At 40.8% G+C, this 18,910-nt stretch overlaps 2 protein-coding genes across 3 annotated transcripts; one reads left to right on the forward strand and one right to left on the reverse strand.

Moving 5' to 3' along the window:
- Positions 1–1,926: 1,926 nt before the first annotated feature.
- On the forward strand, positions 1,927–4,554 carry LOC105894947 (zinc-activated ligand-gated ion channel-like). The gene is made up of 7 exons (XM_012821505.2): positions 1,927–1,959; positions 2,155–2,261; positions 2,407–2,579; positions 2,954–3,072; positions 3,367–3,577; positions 3,866–4,015; positions 4,289–4,554. Exons 1-7 carry the CDS (start codon positions 1,927–1,929, stop codon positions 4,552–4,554), a joined length of 1,059 nt encoding a protein of 352 aa, XP_012676959.2.
- Positions 4,555–4,706: 152 nt separating this feature from the next.
- Positions 4,707–11,407, reverse strand: LOC105894946 (exocyst complex component 7-like). Of its 2 annotated transcripts, XM_031570897.2 has the most exons (20): positions 11,290–11,407; positions 11,108–11,173; positions 10,815–10,999; positions 10,604–10,709; positions 10,166–10,382; positions 9,809–10,015; positions 9,198–9,425; positions 8,642–8,860; positions 8,313–8,458; positions 7,846–8,001; positions 7,663–7,761; positions 7,477–7,539; positions 7,301–7,364; positions 7,075–7,143; positions 6,815–6,935; positions 6,013–6,108; positions 5,825–5,888; positions 5,691–5,732; positions 5,312–5,445; positions 4,707–4,913 (listed from the first exon to the last, which is right to left on the reverse strand). In XM_031570897.2, the coding sequence occupies exons 1-20, from the start codon at positions 11,344–11,346 to the stop codon at positions 4,811–4,813; spliced, it is 2,442 nt and encodes an 813-aa protein (XP_031426757.1). In that variant the 5' UTR covers positions 11,347–11,407; the 3' UTR covers positions 4,707–4,810. The 2 variants fall into 2 exon arrangements, with proteins under 2 accessions (XP_031426757.1, XP_042565041.1); XM_042709107.1 differs by lacking the exon at positions 6,013–6,108.
- Between the last annotated feature and the right edge of the window lie 7,503 nt (positions 11,408–18,910).

Consider the following 18,910-nt stretch of genomic DNA (forward strand, 5'->3'; position numbering starts at 1 on the left):
GGACTAATGAACAGTTTTGCAAATTCATCACCTCCCTTTGCTCTCTTAAAGTTCATAATTGTACCTCTACACACTAACACTGCAGTAGACTACCTGTACAAGGGCTACTTGGGTTCCAGTACCAGTGGTTGTCACTGGGGTTTGTGGGCTTTAATTAATCCACTGGGGTGCTGATATCCTCCTTATCAAAGTATAATTAGTCACAATAGGCATTAGAAAGTTCAAGGCCAAGATATCGGCTTGTGTTGGTACAGTATTCACATTCTTCATAGCGCAAGATGGCCACCTCAAGTCCACTTGAAGTGTTTCCAAGCTGGTTGCAATGTGACTTATATGAGCTGTTTGATTACAAACCAAAACCACAGTCACATTCAAATGAGAGTTCTTAATTGGCTTGTGCTCTAAGTCTAAACTTGATCAGGAAAAGGATAAGGAAAGACCTGGATGGAACATATAGAGTGTAATCATTGTGTAAGAATGGTGTAATGGTGGGCGGCAGAAGGGAATGGGCTCAAGGCAAAGTATTCAGTGTCAGACCAGGTGAACTTACACAACTTCATCCTCATCAAAATTTCTCACGACTTCTGCCACAGGTAACCTAAGCTGGCACTCAAACCTTAACCACATCCACCTGTCAAAATAAGCCTACTCATATGGCAATCTGAGCCTGTAATTTGCTCTTATCATTTAAGTATCTTAAACAAACAAACTGCAGAGATGGCCATATAAACAAAATATAGGAGCCAGGGGTTTCAATGCATTATGTGGCAGCCTGTGTCTCTAGCTGTACTAAAACTACACACAGGCTCCCTTCCTGACCAACAATAGGTGGAGAAGCCCTCTGTACATAATATCCTGTGTTTAGTCTGAAACATAAACAAATGAAGACTGAATGCTGAGGGTAACAATGCAGCCATGGAACAGTGAGCTATGGATCAGGTTTAAGGCTTAGAATATCATAAGCCGCAACCTTTGCATGTCAATGGCGAATCATTTGAAGCCTTGTGAGCACATTTGGCGTGTGTGCGTGGTGAATGTTTGCTTGGCACACACATATTATGGAGCTGTCTGTGCGGGATGCCTTATAAAAGTTTCCAGATGATCATTGTCATCGCAAGTTGCACCCTGCGACAGAGAGCACCTTATCTGTTGGAACCTATCACTGCACCATCCAGGTGAATGAAAACCTGTCGAGGTGGACCACAGAGACAACCTGAACATCCTCCGCATATTTGAATTCATCTTTAAGCCAATAAGCCACATTGTTGATAACTGCCAGAGGAGAGTCTGAAAATGGACTCTTTGCATCAGGTTCTCGGGGGACTCCTTCTGTGCCTCTCTGTGTTAGGTGAGACTATTATTTCAATTAGTAAACGATGGAAAGAAAAATGCATAATTTGTAGTGTATGTTTTAATAAAAACATGCAACAATAACAGCAATATTTATTAATGGTCAATCATTGTTGGTTGTAGTTCTAGGAGCACTTAAACCATTATTAGAACTAAAGTAGTGTAATTACAGTGCAAGGAATATACACTATATAGATCCAAAAATGCTGCTTCGATATTTGCTGTGTATTTCTCCCATGTTCACGTGTGTTGATTTTACAGCAGCAGCAGACAATGCTACCTCGTGTGTTAGTAGGCGATGTTTGGCATCAAAGCTGGCTGGAATGGGCATTGTCACTCAGCCACAGTCCCCCCACTGTCACATAGCTGTCGATATATATAACCTCTACTATCAGACCATAAATGTGGTGAGTGTTATTATCCTTGTATGTTTTATCTCCCCGGTAAACATCATCATCAAGTACAAAGCTTTACAAAAAAAGTGCCACATCACTGGATTATGAGATGTACTTACTGACCTCGATGCAAATGACTCTTGTTTTTTCCTATTCTGTTTATACTAAGGACACAAAAATGATGCATTTCTCTAGCCAACTTACTTTGAAAATGGTAGGTGGTGTGTTTCTCTCTTCTTGTGTTGCCCATGTTGCACTGTGCTGTTAGACTATTCCATGTTAACCCCAAAGCCTGTGTCATGAGGAAAGGGGGCCCAGGCCCTGTAAAGCACCTTGAGAAATATTGTATTGTTTTGGCGCTATATAAATTAAGCTGAATTGATTTGAATAACCTCTGTCCTGGGAACAGAGATGGAACGATCCTGATTTTGTGTGGAACAAGACAGTCCACAACTTTACAGTTCTGGTTCTTCCAGCCAGTAAGATCTGGACCCCTGACCTCACCGTGGACAATGCGTGAGTACATTTACACTACACACACACACACACACACACATACATTTATCAATAACTAGAACTTGATAATCATTTGGAAAATTCCATCTAAGAGAGTACACACCTTGCATCAGTGGAATAATCAGCTTGTTTACATTTCTCACAGAGTGGCCGTAAAAACTAAGCCCACCTTCAGTGACGTGGTGGTGGAGTACAATGGAAATGTTGAATATACCATCAATATGTACATCACAGTAAAATGCAACATCAATCTCTTCAATTATCCCTTCATCACTGACTTCTGCCCTGTGGCCCTAAACGGCTGGACAAACAAGGACGGTGGGCACTGACTCCACATCCGCCTGCAGTTTACACCGTTGCACGCCCAGGCAGATGACTCTCTCACACCAAATTACCTTTGGCAAATATGAAACACACTATACACAACATTACTATTATTGTGGTTTATTTTGGTATTGTTATTGTTAGTTCTGTGATTATTATTATTATTAGTAGTAGTTGTTGTAGTGGTGGCTGTAGAAGAAAAAGTAGTTGTAGTAGTAGTAACGGTGGTTGTAGAAACAGAAGTAGTTGTTGTAGCAGTAGTAGTATCACTTGTAACCTCTAATACATACAATTAACAAATGGGTTGCCTTCTTTGGGGCTTCTGTCATGCCATTTCTCGTCCTTTCATGTTTATGTGGCGGTTTCAGGATGTGGCATGCATCTAAATTTTCGTGACAGAAACCTGAACTGGGCTAATGGAAGCGCTGGAGAGTGGGTTACCCAGGGTGTGATTCTTACTGGTTCCGGCTTCCGCAACTACCTCAATGTAAGCGAGCATTCCCCCTGCAACTCTGTAAAACAGCCACACACAACTGCAAACTCACAAACCCAAAGGCACAATGTCTCTCTCTCTCTGCACTGACACAAAGTCAAATGTCATACTCCATGTGGTAATATTACACTTTCTATCACAAAACCGCAATAAAATGCAGAATAATTGTATAGCCTGATAATGGCAAAGGTTTATTCCCAAAAATCCTTTACTAGATCTGTGCTGCATAAGGTGGTTAGAATAGTCCCTATGGAATGTTATTGGTAATATTTTGTCTGGACTCTTTAGGTAGAGCTGAGCATCAGCCCGTTTAACCCTGTGGTGGGCCTGCTCTTGCCCAGCTTGCTCATCATCCTGGCTGACATCATGAGCTGCATGCTGCCACTCGGGGGCGGCGAGCGGAACAGCTTTAAGGTCACGCTGGTGCTCAGCTTCACCATGTTCCTCAACCTGCTAACGGAGCAAATCCCTGACAATGGCGACTGCAGTCCCTTGATCAGTGAGTATGCATGCTACGCCACAAAACTGACCAGAGTTTTACTACATGCAAAAACCACTTAGAAAGTATACTCTACCTCTATGATATGAAATGTGAAATACGAAACAGCAAGGTTTTAAAGGGTGCTCTCAGTTCAGGAGTGTCTCGTTACATACATACATGTTCTGTAAATGGTTCAGGAGGCAGATTTCTTTTCATACAGTCATAATAAGTTTTATGTTAAATTTATATTGTGTGAGTGTGTGCACTCATAATACATTTTCTAAGCTGCTCGCTGTACTCAAACAGGGTACCATTTCCTCATCTGCCTCCTCCTTCTGGTACTGAGCATGCTCAGTTCTCTGGCCCTCTCTGGCATGTTGAAGGGCTGCGGCTTCAAATTCTGCCGAGGTGGAAAGGTTACTGAAGACAACCACGAGTATCCCCAGAGAAAGAAGGGTGAGGACGCACTTTTCTTCACTAATATACTAATACACTGGGTACAATGCGTGGTACAGTGAATTCATATATCGCCCGTTAGGGGAAGTGGAAGAAATCAGCAGAGGCCCAAACCACTTAACTGAGAAGTACTATTAACCTACTTCATCGGCATGAAATGGGCTTAGAGTTTTAAAGTCTACACCAATGCTGTGTGGACGTCACTATTTCTACACACACCATTCTGACCACAACAGCTCAGGTAATAGTGTGACAACAACCATCTTCATACAGGTGATGGAGAAGCAACTGGTGGGCCACAGGACAACGACCATGAGATGAAGGATGACTCTCTCCACAGAGTGATGGGATTCCTGGAGGGCAGGCAGTGGCAGGAGCGGGAGGAGAGCAAGGCAAAGGCCTATGCGGAGAAGTTGGACAGAATAGGCTTCCTGGTTTACATTTCTGTCTGTGTGCTGTACATTATCGGCGTAGTGGCGACAGCTACAGGAGAGTTCTGCGATTCAAACAACCTTGACTTCTGGAGAGATGATGACTAAGTCCCATTGGGACATATATTTACTTCCTTTGGTTGATCTATTACCGTTGCTTTCCAAATACATTTAGATGCTACTAAGCATGAATCAAGGACACATACTGTACTTAACAAAAAGCTTTGAAATATAGATGTTTATTTAGCAGATCTCACCAAAGAATATGCAAAATATTGCAAATAAACACCAATTATAACAAATGAACAGTAGGTGGAATCCAAGTGCAGGGCATGCTGGATGGCATACAACAGTAGGTCCCTTGTTAGATTAGGGTGTCAAAGAACTTCTGAATCATCTCCTCCACCTCTTTAGGGTAGTACTTGTAATACTTCTGTGGGTGTTTGGTGAACTTAACCTGCTTGTACCTGTGTAAAGATGGAGAAAGTTCTGTAAGACACGGGTTAACCATTTTTCTTTACCACTATGTAAAATAAAGGTGTGCATTAAATCTGAACCACGCAAAGTCTTTCAGTCAATGCAAGAGACCTACAGCATTCTCATATTATAAAACATAGCATGTGGTCGTCTGCTAATTAAATCCAGACTTATGTACAGGTATGAACGGAGGTGAAAATGGCAGTTTTAGATAATATAACATATACACTTGGGCAGCAACATCTAGGCATCTCTGTTTTATTACAAATTCTACATGGACACCTCTATACAGAATCACTGCATCACTGACCACACTGGGAGGAAAGTCATTAGAAACAATGTTAGTATCACACACGTCTATGTGTATGGTCTTGACAATAGGGCTCACCTCTCCAGAAAGGCTCTATAAGCCTGGCCCACCAGGAAGACCTGGGCCTTAGAGAGGGCCTCCCGTTGGTCTGGGTCTGGGATGGCCCACTCCCTCTGCGTCTCGAGCAGCTCCTCTATGCCGTCGTTAAAACTCTTAACGGTAAGGAAGTGATGGGGATGGCAGGATAAGTCAAATACATTTGGCATCTAATGCACATCGCTCATTTTTCTAGTTTTTCTTTTTAAACTGCATCAATAATTATGAAAAGTGAATCCAAATTCTGATTCACACTGTGTACTGTATTTGTGGTACCTCCTAGATCCACTTTGAAAGGTTATATCAGTGTTGAATTTATTACAGAAGAGGGGAATTTACAGTCCTACAGCATTCTTCATACCTTAAATTTTCCTTTGATCAAGTGACGCTCTTTTTCATTTAGCTAAAAGAGAAGCAATGAAAGTCAGGAAAAACATTGAAATCTACAAAGTTATGCTAAACTGTCCATTACACCACAACTTTAAATTCCCCAACCTTAGAGCCTGGTTGCAGAGGGGGCATCCCGTCATCTATCAGGTATTCAGAAACCTTCAACCAGCTGTAAGATACACAAATGTCAACACACACACTCACACACACACACACGCACCAACCTTTCCATAAAAGAGATGATCTAAAAAAATCACACTCTCTCCTTATCTCTCTTTCTGCTGGCCTGTCACCTTAGTAGATATGTCTGCTTCTGTTCCTCCATCCTCTGCTCCCACACAGCCTGTGGCTGCTCAGCACCGTCCTCCCACACCCCTCTCAGCTGGGCCCTGGGGGACACACAACGCTGTTGAGCTGCACCTCTCCCACACCCCTCTCAGCTGGGCCCTGGGGGACACACTACGCTGTTGAGCTGCACCTCTCCCACACCCCTCTCAGCTGGGCCCTGGGGGACACACTACGCTGTTGAGCTGCACCTCTCCCACACCCCTCTCAGCTGGGCCCTGGGGGACACACTACGCTGTTGAGCTGCACCTCTCCCACACCCCTCTCAGCTGGACCCTGGGGGACACACTACGCTGTTGAGCTGCATCTCTCCCACATCACTGGAATATTAGAGGATGAACCAACAATGGAAGTGCCTAGTCCACCAATTTATCATATTCACATCTATTCTATTGTTGTTGAGACTATTAAATTACATTTCGTTCCGTGGCCAATCAGAGTGGAGTTAATGTCAGACTGGCCTTATTGAATCAGCTTCATTACCTAGTGGGCCATGTTATCATATTCAGATCCATTCTATTTTGTTGCGCCTATTATATTACAATTCATCCGGCGGTCCTTCAAGTTAAGTTACCGTCATGTCAGACAATGAATAACAATGAAAACCCTTCTGTTCATTATGTTCTACAACCACTAAAAAAACCACGCAAATTAATGTCAGTGGAATGTTACGTAAATATAACCATCCTTTGGACAAATTTGGTTGCCGTGGAGTAGGATACAGGACAAAGAGCATGGACTGGGGCTTACTTTGAGACAGAATTGTGAATATAGTTGTAGCTGTTGAACAGGAAGATGGCTCTCAAAGAAGGGTCCTCGTACATGGTGGCCATATTCTTCAAACACAGGAAAACCTGCTCAAGCACCTCAGCTGAAAACCCAGAGCATGAAGAGGATGCTGTAAAACTCAGTCTCTGAGTAACTGGACTGAATGGTTTCTGAAAACCAGGAATGCACTGTTTGTGTTTTAAGATGGATGTGAAAAACTGCCAAGACCCCACGTTACATACAAATGAATGGTCTCAGATATTTGATGTCATCGTCTGGGGTTTCACAGTGCCTTGTCTCACTGCCTGACTCTGCAACATGCAACAACCAAAACATATTTAACTCACACTGGCAATGACTGACGCTTCTAGGAACAACCTTGACAATTCCATACTGAGGTAGCTCCGATTAGAGCATGCCAAACTACAATAAAATAAAATTCAATAAATAAAAGCATTGTGAACATACCCCTGGAGGCAAACAGTTCTGCTGTTGTCTTTAACAGGGCCAGCTGGCTCAGGAAGAGAATAACCTGAAAGCAATGAGAAGACCCAAGCTGAAAAGCATGCAGTCCTCAAACCTAACTGAGGTTAAAAGAACCATCTGAAATGAGAGATTCCCTGATAACAAAGTGTCCATCTTACATTGCTGGTCAGCTCATGAACTGTTCCACCCTCAGGCATCTCTCGTTTCTTACTCCATTCTTCCTATAAATGACATAACATAAGATGTATTATACGTTTTTAATTATAGAATATAGAATATATTAAATAGAATGCAAAGTACAGAAACTCGCAACAGCACCCCCAGAAAATCTTAGGACAACATACCATAATGCTACCTGGATACCTATCCAAGACTTTGAGAGCGAAAGTTCCCATGGATTTAATGAGATAGGGCAGCTTGTCCTTGGTTTTGCAGGATGTGTACTAAAATCACATAAGCATAAACTGAGAGGCAATCCCAACTGAACTGAAAGGTGTGCATTTTATTACTGCAAATGAACTGCTCACCTCCAGCACCTTGTTGACGCTTGGCTGCGCAGCTTTCAGGGCGTGAAGTGCACGGAGGACGGTAAGCAGGGCACTGTAATCATGGTAGGCGTTCACAGCATGGCGCACAGCAAAGATGATATACTCCCCATCCTCAATCAGGACAGCCAAAGCTTTCTGTGGGGAGGGAGGCAAAGGGATGGATGGATGGATGTAAAGATAAGATTATATATAGTATATATATATATATAGATAGATAGATAGACAGAGAGAGAGAGAGAGAGAGAGAGAGTGAGAGAGAGAAGGAGTGCATAACATAATCTAAAGCTGTTGGATGTTTTTAGACAGTAATCACACACATGCTGTATCTGAATGGTAAGATCATTGTCTGACAGTGTAACTCAATACATACAACGCCTACAATAATACAAGCATAATCTAAGACGAGTAAATTATTCCTCCTTTTCAACCACCCTGTGAATCCTTACCTGAACCAAAGGGTCAAAAGTTCTCTTCCGGTGAATCTGAGGAAAGATTTTGGCAAGCGCAGAGAACTCCACATTGGCCAGAAGACCAAACGCCGTGATGCACTGACTGTAGGAATCAACGTCAATTTCACACCAACCCTCCTTCCCTTTAGATGGTCAAGAAAGTCACCAAAAGAACACAAAACCTTGAGTTTCAAGATGACATCCCTTAATTATCCTTTTTGTGTATTCTTGCAAAGTCTCAGTGGAATGAAGCAATGAAGAATGCAGGCCTTGGGATCATTTCTACATTGTTCATTGACTTCACAACACCATGCATTAAGTCTGACCTAGTCTCTTGGAGATTCTTGTGAGAGAGTCCCTGACAGAGCTGAAGGTGGAGGAGGAGGAGGAGGAGGAGGAGGAGGAAGGGGAGGTGGGGCCAGACGAGGAGGACAGCGAGTGCAGGCTTGCGGAGGAAGTGCTCCTCTTGCGCAAGTGATCTTTGAAAACCTTCAGAGACCTCTCCAGGCAGCACGACCGTGCCTGGGAGTACACTGCAAAGATGTCTGCACAGAAAAGAGAAGAGCGATCTCAGGAAAAAACTAAATAACTTCTCAAACTACTACCCACATGAAAATCAGACTAAAAATAAATTATAAAAAGATGAAAAAAGATATATCACCATCATTCAATGCAATCCAACTTTATTTATTTATATAGCGCCATTACAGTAACAAGATTGTCTCCCTATAAAACTGTCTCTAGGTGGAGCAACCATACTCCTCTCATACTCACTGAAAGGTGGAGCAACCATACTCCTCTCATACTCACTGAAAGGTGGAGCAACCATACTCCTCTCATACTCACTGAAAGGTGGAGCAACCATACTCCTCTCATACTCACTGAAAGGTGGCTGAAGCAGGGGCTCCATTCCTGGGTGCCGTTCCAGTGAACGGGTCTTCATCTTGTTGCTCATCCACGACACAGTCTTCCTCACGAAGGGGCTTCCCGGTAGAGGTGCCTTAAAAGTTTTTGGAGAATCTGTGCGATCCAGAGAACGCGTCTTTAGTCTGCTCGAGGCAGTTAAGGGAATCTCCTCCTCAATGATGTCTGGCAGTTCAAGGAGTTCAGCTGCTTGGCAAATACAGATGGGTGAAATCAAGTAATGAGAGAGGGGCTTGTATTGTATGTTAAGAACACATACCTTTGCTCTGAATGCTTTCCTTGATTTGGAAAATTCAATGACCTGATACTAATCACAACAATATGATTAGAAGTTCAGAAGATATGTGTTGGTAAAATAGTTCAATTGAATATCATTCATGACTAAATGTATTGTATCAAACTATTCAACTAAAACTACACTATGTACAGTTTTAGAGACTAATCTGGGTGGAGCAAGCAAGATAATGGGCTTTATTGGGAACACAGGCATTTATAACAAATCAAATATACTGTCAATACACTGTGAACAGACATGAATGTCAGTGGTTACATTGGACTCTGGCACTCACAGTCTTCCTTGCGGCAAGGCAGAGGCCCCAGGGTTGGGGGTCGGTCCAATGAGCGGGTCTTCAGCTTGTTGCCCAACCATGATGCTGCCCTCTTCTTGTGAGGACTAGCCCAAGTGTCTCGGCCCAGCGAACATGTTTTCAGTCTTTTCCCACCTTTCCACTTGGAAGCCAAGGGAGAATCCTCTTCAATGTCCTCTAGCAAGTAATCTGGACACAAAAAAAACAAAAACAATAACAATGATCCTATTAGTGATCTTAATATCTCTTGAGATGAACTGAAAAACACTGGCATCATTTGGGTCACTTTTACTCATTTTTCGATCAGTGAGTGCAGAAGAGGGTTGAGGATCCCATTACCAAAGCTGGAGTGGTCCTCCAAACACCAGGTGGAAATGGAAACCAATTCCTGGAGTACAGGGCTGGGAATGCCCACATCATCTCTCTGAATGCCCAACACTTCATCTGGGCCAATCAGGTTCAGGACATCTATTGGAGTGGTGGGGTTACTGCACCTTAGCAGCAACCTGTGGAACTCTGACTGTAGCTGCTGCTTGGCTTTATTCAGAGTCAGCCTCTGTGTGACAGGTCATAAAAAGGTTATCAGTATAAATCAAGATTTGATTATTATCATCATGTTGTGAATGACGAGTAATTACAATGCTACCAACACATTTACCTGACCATTTGGCAGGATTCTTTTTTCAAATTGGTGTTCCTAAAAACATTTAACTTCAGAACTTGTGGCACTTAATTTTAATGCCAGTAAGTCACTGAGATAAACCAAAAGTAGATTACCAGAGGTTTTAGCTCAGGGCCCTCAGGGATAACTTCCTCAAAATATTCTGCAGCTCTCTTGATCTGGTCTAAGCTGTCCAGGTATTTTTTCAGTCGTCCTGTAGGTCTACATGACAGCAGACAATTACACCTTTTATATTACCTTCTAAAACAGTCATTAAGTCATTAATCTAAAATAAATTAAATCTAGGCTACTGTCACTTTTTTATACCCTTGACAAATGATCCAGTTCGTAGTTCTAATGACGTGGTAATGGCTAATGACCAGGTCTAGTTTTGCCAGAGTTCGGTCTGTATTCAACTTCAGTTGTTCCAACCTCTCTGTTTCCTCAAACATTGGCATCTTTTTATTTTTCAGTCTCTCCAGTCGACCATCGATTGAGAAGAAGATGGATTCCTGACAAACATAAAAATATTTGGCAACACAGACAATTCCATGCAATTATAGCAAAGGATCACGAATCTACGTCAAGGATGTGAGGAAAGAAAAGTTAGCTATCGCTACCATCCCCATGGTGAGCTGGTCATTCCGTTCGAGGGTATCAGTGATAACAGAGAGTAATTTTCGATCCTAGCCATTGAAAAAAGAGAAACCGACATCAGCGTATAATGAACTTTGATTTACCAACGGTCATACAGCTAATTTAGCTATCTAGCTAATGAGCTAGTGAAGTTAACATTACAAACCTGCTTGAGACGCCTCTCGATTTCGTCTATACTTGTTGTCCTTTGTTTTTTGCTCATTATGCCTCATATAAATGAAGTCTTAGTCCTGTTGATGATAAACAGTGATCAGCTGTTTGAGTCAAAAATATGACTTCGTGGAAAATAAGCTACCAGCTCACGTGCTAACGATCTGAAGTCAGTTAGTAGCACATTGCACATTTAAACGCTATTCAACTACTCACTTGAACTTGCACCCCTGAAGTGCACTTTAGGGAACTGTTTTGACGTAGCTGGTATTCGTTCTTCTCATAGCAGTTTTGCACTTTTCCAAATCCCAGAACATACCTGGGGTGCCAGTGTTATCTCATTATCACACAAAAGTGATCGTTTTAATGAGTAGTTTGTTGTCAGAATTATACTTTTTTTTTTTGACCACTAAAGTGACCCTCATGATATTCTGAGTGAAAAGAGTAAAGTCTATTCCCACACTTGCCATGCATCTTTATTATCTGTTCTATATATGTTGTCCATAAATGGACAAAGCATCTAGGGGCTAAGCAACCTGACCATGTAATGTCTTGGCCCATCTGTCAATCATTGTGAGAAGAAAATAGACTAGCCAGTGATCACGTTTGGCAAAAGCAAAAACAACTTTTTTAGACTACTTCATGATGAGTGTTACACTGCACCATGGACTGAATTACCAGTACATATCAAATCTAAGCCTAATTGCCTCTACCAGAAAGCTTAAACTGGGCCATGACAGGACATACAAAACACAGGTCCAGATCCACTTAATATGTATGTAGCCTAAAATTCTATGTTTTTATTCAGTCTCTTTGCCAGAAGCATTATCTTTTCAAGGTCCGCCAGCCAATGTTGCAGTACTCCAGTCTAGGATTGAGATTCGAGTCTGACTCAAGTCCTGACTAGATTTGGACTTGAGCATCTGCTTTCCGACTTGGAAGTTGGAGACAAGGACTTGGACGCTTGTGAGTGCCTTTGATTGGCTATTGTGTTACACACAGTATTTATTCCCCCGTTTGAAATGGCGACAGGTTTAATGTAGACCTTTTTTATAAGTATGTCAGCTTTGACTATGCCAGAGTGGAGCACATCTTGGAACTCGACTCAGACTCAACCTAGATGACTCTGACTCAGGTAATGGGGACTCAACTCTGACTCTAGTTTGGTGACTCAGACTTGTACTTGAACACTGGGAACTTGAGACTCAACTCAGACACTTTTATTTGAACTTGGCAAATCAAACAAAACTTGCAATGGTAGCTTGATTAGAGCATTTTTAAGGCACATAACACCAGGAAGACATAAAGTTTCTGACAGATACAAAAGCAAATGTTTGAGATGAAGGGATACTCTAATGCACTACAACAGAGGTGATGGCGTCTGACTGGGGGTCATCAAAGAAAACTACTAGCATTGTAACTACTAGTGGAGCTTCAATGGATGCCCAAGCTAGTCCCGTGTATTTTTGCCCTGTAGACAGAGGTGTTTATAGCAAAACAACAGACAGACTGTAAGAGTGGAACTTGTCTTGCCACGTCTGAAGGAGCACAGTGCACACTCTTTTTTTTTTGCTTTCTTGGCTATTTAAAGAAGAAAACCCAAGGTAAATCATTCAGGCTATATCCAATCATATAGGGCAGGGATGTCACACATGTAATCTTAATATCTGATCTTAATATCTGATTTTTTTTTCTATAGCTCGAAACTTTCCTGGCCTAAAGTACAGTTTCTTTAAGTATCCATCAATCAGGTGTATGTCTCCATTAATCCAATAATCTCTGAACTCCACTGGCAAATTCTCATCCATTTTTTCTTGGGACATCCAAATCCATTGTAAACCAAGAAAACAGAACAAAAAAATAATCCAGGTCAAAATGACCCTGCTAGTTAGTTTGATGGACCCAACACCGGTCAGCTATATCCCTCTGATTCAGTCCAAGGTAGTTGAAGAACAGGAACAGTTAATCTACTGGCTGTAAAGATTGTGTCTGATATAGGAAATATTTTTAAAATATTCTTAGATAAGCTGTATATTTCTACAAAGTGATATAAAATAAGCTGATAGTGTAAAATGTATGACATTTAACGGTTACATGGTAAAATCAATCAATCAATCAAATCAAAAATCAATTGTAATAACATACAACATCCATGGCAGCACTTGGCTTTGCAGAGTCACCTTTTGCGGTTCTTGCTCTGGTGACTCGAACCATGAATTGCAGTAATGCTTCAACGAGCTGCCCAAACCCCATCAGGTGGTCATAAGAGAGAATAAGATAATCTGGAAATAGTACAAATGTCATGGCATGCATATATGTCTTGCATTTTTGTAGCATCTAATGGGTCTATGTAGAATCAATTTAGAGACGAAAAAGTTTGACAAATACCCCACGATTTGCAAACAGAATATGATTTATAAATGTCCGTATTTGCAAATATGCACACCATGTTTTACAAATACAAAACACAAACAACACATTTGTTTTGCAAATAAATATGTTACTCTCAAGCAAATAAAGGACAAATGCAACAAATGTGAATGGAAGAATGAAAAAAAAAAATAAACCACATTTTGCATGTCTGTATAACCGCTTTTACAAGCGGAACACATTTTTGTATACAAGTACACAGCAACCATGTCATTTGTGGATCAGGTTGTACGTGTTGCAATGTAAACGCTTGTACGAGCAAAACAGCAGATGGCGCTACAGGGACATATGCCTTCCATTCACCTCATCATATACAGGTGCATCTCAGTAAATTAGAATATCATCAAAAAGTTGATTTGTTTCAATAATTCGATAAAAAAAAACAATCGATTCTTATATATTATATAAATTCATTATACACAGACTGATATATTTCAAGTTTTTTTATATATATATATATATATATATATATATATAATTATTTGTATTATTGCATACAAGAGGCAATACAGGTATCAGCATACTTTGTAATATTTTACAGTTTATACATTTTATCCTTATGGTTTTAACAACACTCATATTCACACATTCATACGCGCAACACAGACACCCTCCCCCCCCTCTCAACACACACACACACTTGGTTCCCAGCTCTCAGCCACCACACCTATTCCCTATTGCTTGGCTTTTAAATTTACACAGCTTCATATAAGTCCTGCCACACCTTATTGAATTGTCGCCTTCTGTTCCGGTCTTCGAACATTGATCTTTCTATACTTAAATAGTATTTCATTAGACCCTTCCATAGCTGTAATGATGGGGCCTCGGAGCCCTTCCAATCCAAGATTAACTTTTTTTTTTTATACACCAAAGAGGAAAATATGACCATCCATCCAATGGGATATTTAAATGTATCTGTATTTTGGAAAATACATCTCATGACTGTGAATTCAAATTTGATTCTACAAGTAGTGGTCATCCATTTTTGAATCTCTAACCATCCCTTGCGGACCTTCTCACATTCCCAGAAGGCATGTATAATTGTTTCCTTGTATATGCCACATTTGACACAAACAGGGGAGAAAGAGGTATCAAATGTATTTATTTTTGATCTCGTGTAATACAGTATATTCTTGTCATGAGCTTGTATTGTATGAGCCACAGATTTTCATTGGTGGTGATCGTGTTGGTGTTAAATTGAAATTAATTCCATATACTGTCAGAGTTAGTTATGTTAAGATCTTTGTTCCAACCCTCATATATGTTTTGCAATGAATAATTGTTTTCCTGTACCTCAACAAGGTGTTTATACACTTTCCCTATTCATTTCTTGTTTTCGTCTGGATTCAAGAATAGTCTCTGAATAGCTGGAGCATCTGAAGAGCTGGATAACAGTTCAAAGTTATCTGTTATCCCTCTCTTCAGTTGAAAGTATCTAAAAAGTTCCTTATTAGTTCAATTGAATTCTATTACCAATTGTTTGAAAGGCTTTACGTTCGTATCAGAAGTAATATCCCCAATAGTTGTTATTCCTTCGTCACTCCATGATCTCCACTTTAGCTCCTGCTTTTGAATGGTGATGGATGGATTATTCTACAGGCATGTAGTCTTTGGAACCATGATTTCCATACCCAAAATATGTTTTATTATGTTGTATTGGAACCCAAAAAATGTTTACATATATACAGCAGGGATTTGGGGAAGTTTTTTAAGGCACTAAACTAGCAATATAACTACTGAAAAGGCATGAAAAAACTGGTACTGATAAAAGGTACTGGTACTGATGTTGCAGGTTGGCAAATTGTTGCATACTGTCTCTTTAAAGATTAATGTGAAATGTATTCAAGGTAGAATAATATATAAGGTAATACATTTCTGTTAGGGAATTATTTCACCCTTTTTAGGACTGTATTAACCTCAGAATTAAGACTCACACAACCAAGAATATAATAAATAATTGACTTTTACTCTGGCGAAGAGGAGTGAATGGTTCCAGACCGCTCATCAACATACACTCACACAATAGGAATGCAGTGGTTTCAGAACGCTGTTCAAGCCATCACTGACTTCCCTGGTACCATGTAACAGACTTTATGCAAAGGCAATGTCCACAGTTCATACATGACACTCCCATCTTGTACCATCCCGTCCTTGGTTCCAGGATATAAGAATGTTTACCTTCCCCCAACCCTGACTCTGTCTCTTAATGTTTACACAGGATGGCAGACAGGATTCTGGGATACACTTTAGGATATCTGCACTTTAGCTGAACTTTACTTCTGCCCAGCAACAAGACATTCCACAACCCCCCAATTCCCTCTTTATCTTATGTAAACATATACGTGAGGTTTCTGGGTTAACATTCTTGACTCTGCTAATTGTCTTCCAAAGTCCAATCTACATGGAGAACTCAGGGCACACAGCATTTTGGAACAAAACTTAAAACAAAAGATATTCATGATAAAATATACTAATACTTTCTTTAACAATTTCACATTAATAAAAAATGGTAATTGTATTTCTATTACAATTCAATTACATTTTGAGAGTTTTAATAATGTATATTGTCAGCTTGAAGACAAGCCAGCATATTTGGGAAACACATGAACTTTACAGAGTTTTACAAATGAGGAGCCATTATGGTCACATGGCTCAAATATAATATTTGAACCAGACATTTGTACCATTTATTTTATGAAATAATGTATAAATCATGGAGTCATATTCTCTGAACCCTGGAAATATTCTACGTAGGCTCCGAGTTACAGCCAGTTTCCAGATCCAGTACATCCAGTTTGTATGTTTGTTTTGTTTTGCTTTGCTTTGTCTTTGACTTGGTTAATCACTTGTTATAATTCTATGTTTATCAAACAGCCCAAAACAACATTTATTCAGGCATATTAGTTTAACAGATATGTGACTAGGATCATTTTGATCTGTCTGGTTGATCCTCATAAATCAATGGTGCTTGTAATATATTGTACTGTACTCTTGGCCAGGGATGGATTACCGAACGGGCCCAGGGGCCCATGAGCTCAGGGGGCCCCTAAGCCAGAGCCTCTGCGTGAAGTCACTGTTATGTATCTCTTATTTGTGGTTGAAAGAGGTGTATTTTGTTAATTTGCTGTTGGCTTTAATTGAGTGTACCTGCGCTGTGTTAGAAAATGTGCAGGTGCGCCAGGGGCATAACTATAGACAATGCAGCCAGCGCGGAGGGTTCGTAGGCCCTGCCTTATTACTTTGCTCGGACATATGACCGTCAGAGTGTTAGAGTGTCGCTAGTTTAATGCAACTGTGATCAACGATGAGTTTGTTTTGTATTCTTAATGACACCTTATGCTATATTTCCCCACAAAATGGCAAACCTGTCTCAGTCATGGTTTTAATAATTTTTTGGGGGAAATCGTCAGTAGCAATTGATGGTAATTAGTTTTATACCATATATTGAAGATTCAGTCTTAGGTTTGATCAGTCAGGATTCAGGTTTATTCTTGAAGAATGGCGGCCGACCACTTGTGAGACAGAGACTGAGGATCCACCCTCCCTCACAGAACTTCACCTCAGTATATCTGATCTATTCCTTGTAGGATTTGCTCTTAAAAGCTGAGTTTAGGGGTGTTACCGTCTATTCAAATGGGCCATGGGTGCCGGGCTCTTTGTCTCGACCTGGGGGGGGGAGGTGAGTCTAATATCACACCTCACTCCCCAGGTCAGCCCAAGAGTATATTCACCCAGAAACTGTTTGCATGCTAGTTAAATCCAAATAAAAGTCACAATTATAACTAGGTATAATATCATTGAATTATTGACTATGGCATATTCTTATGACCTATGCCGGTCCCTTCACAATCTATAACACAATTATATGCGTATTCTACATAAACTATAGAAACTATATAAAAAAATCGATTAAATCTTTATTTATCAATATTTTCTTTGTTATTTTTGTCATATACAGATATGCAATGATGATTGCTGGGTAATATGTATCTTGTTGTCTGAACGTCAAGACCGACAAGCTGACCGAGCACAGCCAGAGGCACAGCACACCTGCAAGCCGAACTACCCCTTTCAAACATAAAAGTGGTGATGCATGATTTGCTTTTTCAATGGACAGGGTAGCCAGCCCATTCAGCCTCTCCTGCCCCAAGCTGCCCCTCAGGTAGGTCTTAATGAGTTTCAATTTAGAAAAGGATCACTCGGCTGTTGCCCTGTCACATGTAATGTCAGAAACAATAGCAGGGCAGTGCACACCTCAACGAAGGTGGATGTTACAGAGTAGACTTTGACCTGTCTACTTTCCCAATACAATAGCTAGTATCTTATTTGACCGTAAAATCCAACACATTGTTGGTAAAATATATATACGCCTAATGGTGTTTGTGTGTGCGTTTTGCAAGCGCACAATCATTTTCACAATGATATTCTTTTGAAGAGACTGCTTTGACTCAAACCTCATGGTCCAGAGGTCCACCAATAGACCATAACAGCGAATGAGGTGTGGGTAGTGCTGTATGAAATGACGCTTCGGTTTTAAGACAAATCTAGGAAATGTGGCTGTAAGGAGTAAGTGATGATCTGATAACTTGAATGCGAGGTAGCTTAATGTTTCCTCTGTGAATTTGTCAGACACAACAATTTCAACAATCTCCTTTAGATCCATTAATATTTCCCATGGCGGTTCATTCTCTGGAACACCACCACCAACCATGAGAGGAAGCAATCGCAGCAACGCACAATTCTCATGACCATTTCACCCAATAGACCCCTTTGAAAGGGCTGCTTTAGTGATGATCTTAGGTTTGTTGATGTAACGGGCTATCAGTAGTGCCGCACACACATACACACACAGACACACATGCACTCAATCAGGTCTGGTTAACTCCAGTCCACTAGGGAGCAGCGAGGGGTCATTGAAGGCACTCGGCAAGGCAGGGATAAGAGAAGGAATGTGGGAGCTTGTGTTTGAACTCCATGCTTTTGACACCTGCTTTTGTCCTTCACTTCTTAAGGTAATCCAACCTTTCCTTTTCAGTTGAACTGCTGCAAATAACTATATATGTTTTAACAACAAGCAGACTGGTTATTGAAGTGTTACTTTGTTGAAGGGTGTTTGTGTGCGTGTGTTTAGTGATGTTTGTAAAGTGTGATTTGCACATGGTTGTGGGCAACTGATGATGATAGCC

This window comes from Clupea harengus, chromosome 1 (genome assembly GCF_900700415.2).
Source record: "Clupea harengus chromosome 1, Ch_v2.0.2, whole genome shotgun sequence".
NCBI lineage: Eukaryota > Metazoa > Chordata > Actinopteri > Clupeiformes > Clupeidae > Clupea > Clupea harengus.

What these genes read in the sequence shown, in the direction of transcription:
- LOC105894946 (XM_031570897.2), bottom strand. Translation starts at nt 11,346, where the DNA reads ATGAGCAAAAAACAAAGGACAACAAGTATAGACGAAATCGAGAGGCGT. An exon ending in GCCTTGCCGCAAGGAAGACT is followed by an intron (nt 9,426 to 9,808) that starts GTGAGTGCCAGA and finishes TTTGCCAAGCAG; the next exon opens with CTGAACTCCTTGAACTGCCA. An exon ending in CCTGCTTCAGCCACCTTTCA is followed by an intron (nt 8,861 to 9,197) that starts GTGAGTATGAGA and finishes TTTTCTGTGCAG; the next exon opens with ACATCTTTGCAGTGTACTCC.
- LOC105894947 (XM_012821505.2), top strand. Translation starts at nt 1,927, where the DNA reads ATGCATTTCTCTAGCCAACTTACTTTGAAAATG. An exon ending in GCCAACTTACTTTGAAAATG is followed by an intron (nt 1,960 to 2,154) that starts GTAGGTGGTGTG and finishes TCCTGGGAACAG; the next exon opens with AGATGGAACGATCCTGATTT. An exon ending in GCTTCCGCAACTACCTCAAT is followed by an intron (nt 3,073 to 3,366) that starts GTAAGCGAGCAT and finishes TGGACTCTTTAG; the next exon opens with GTAGAGCTGAGCATCAGCCC.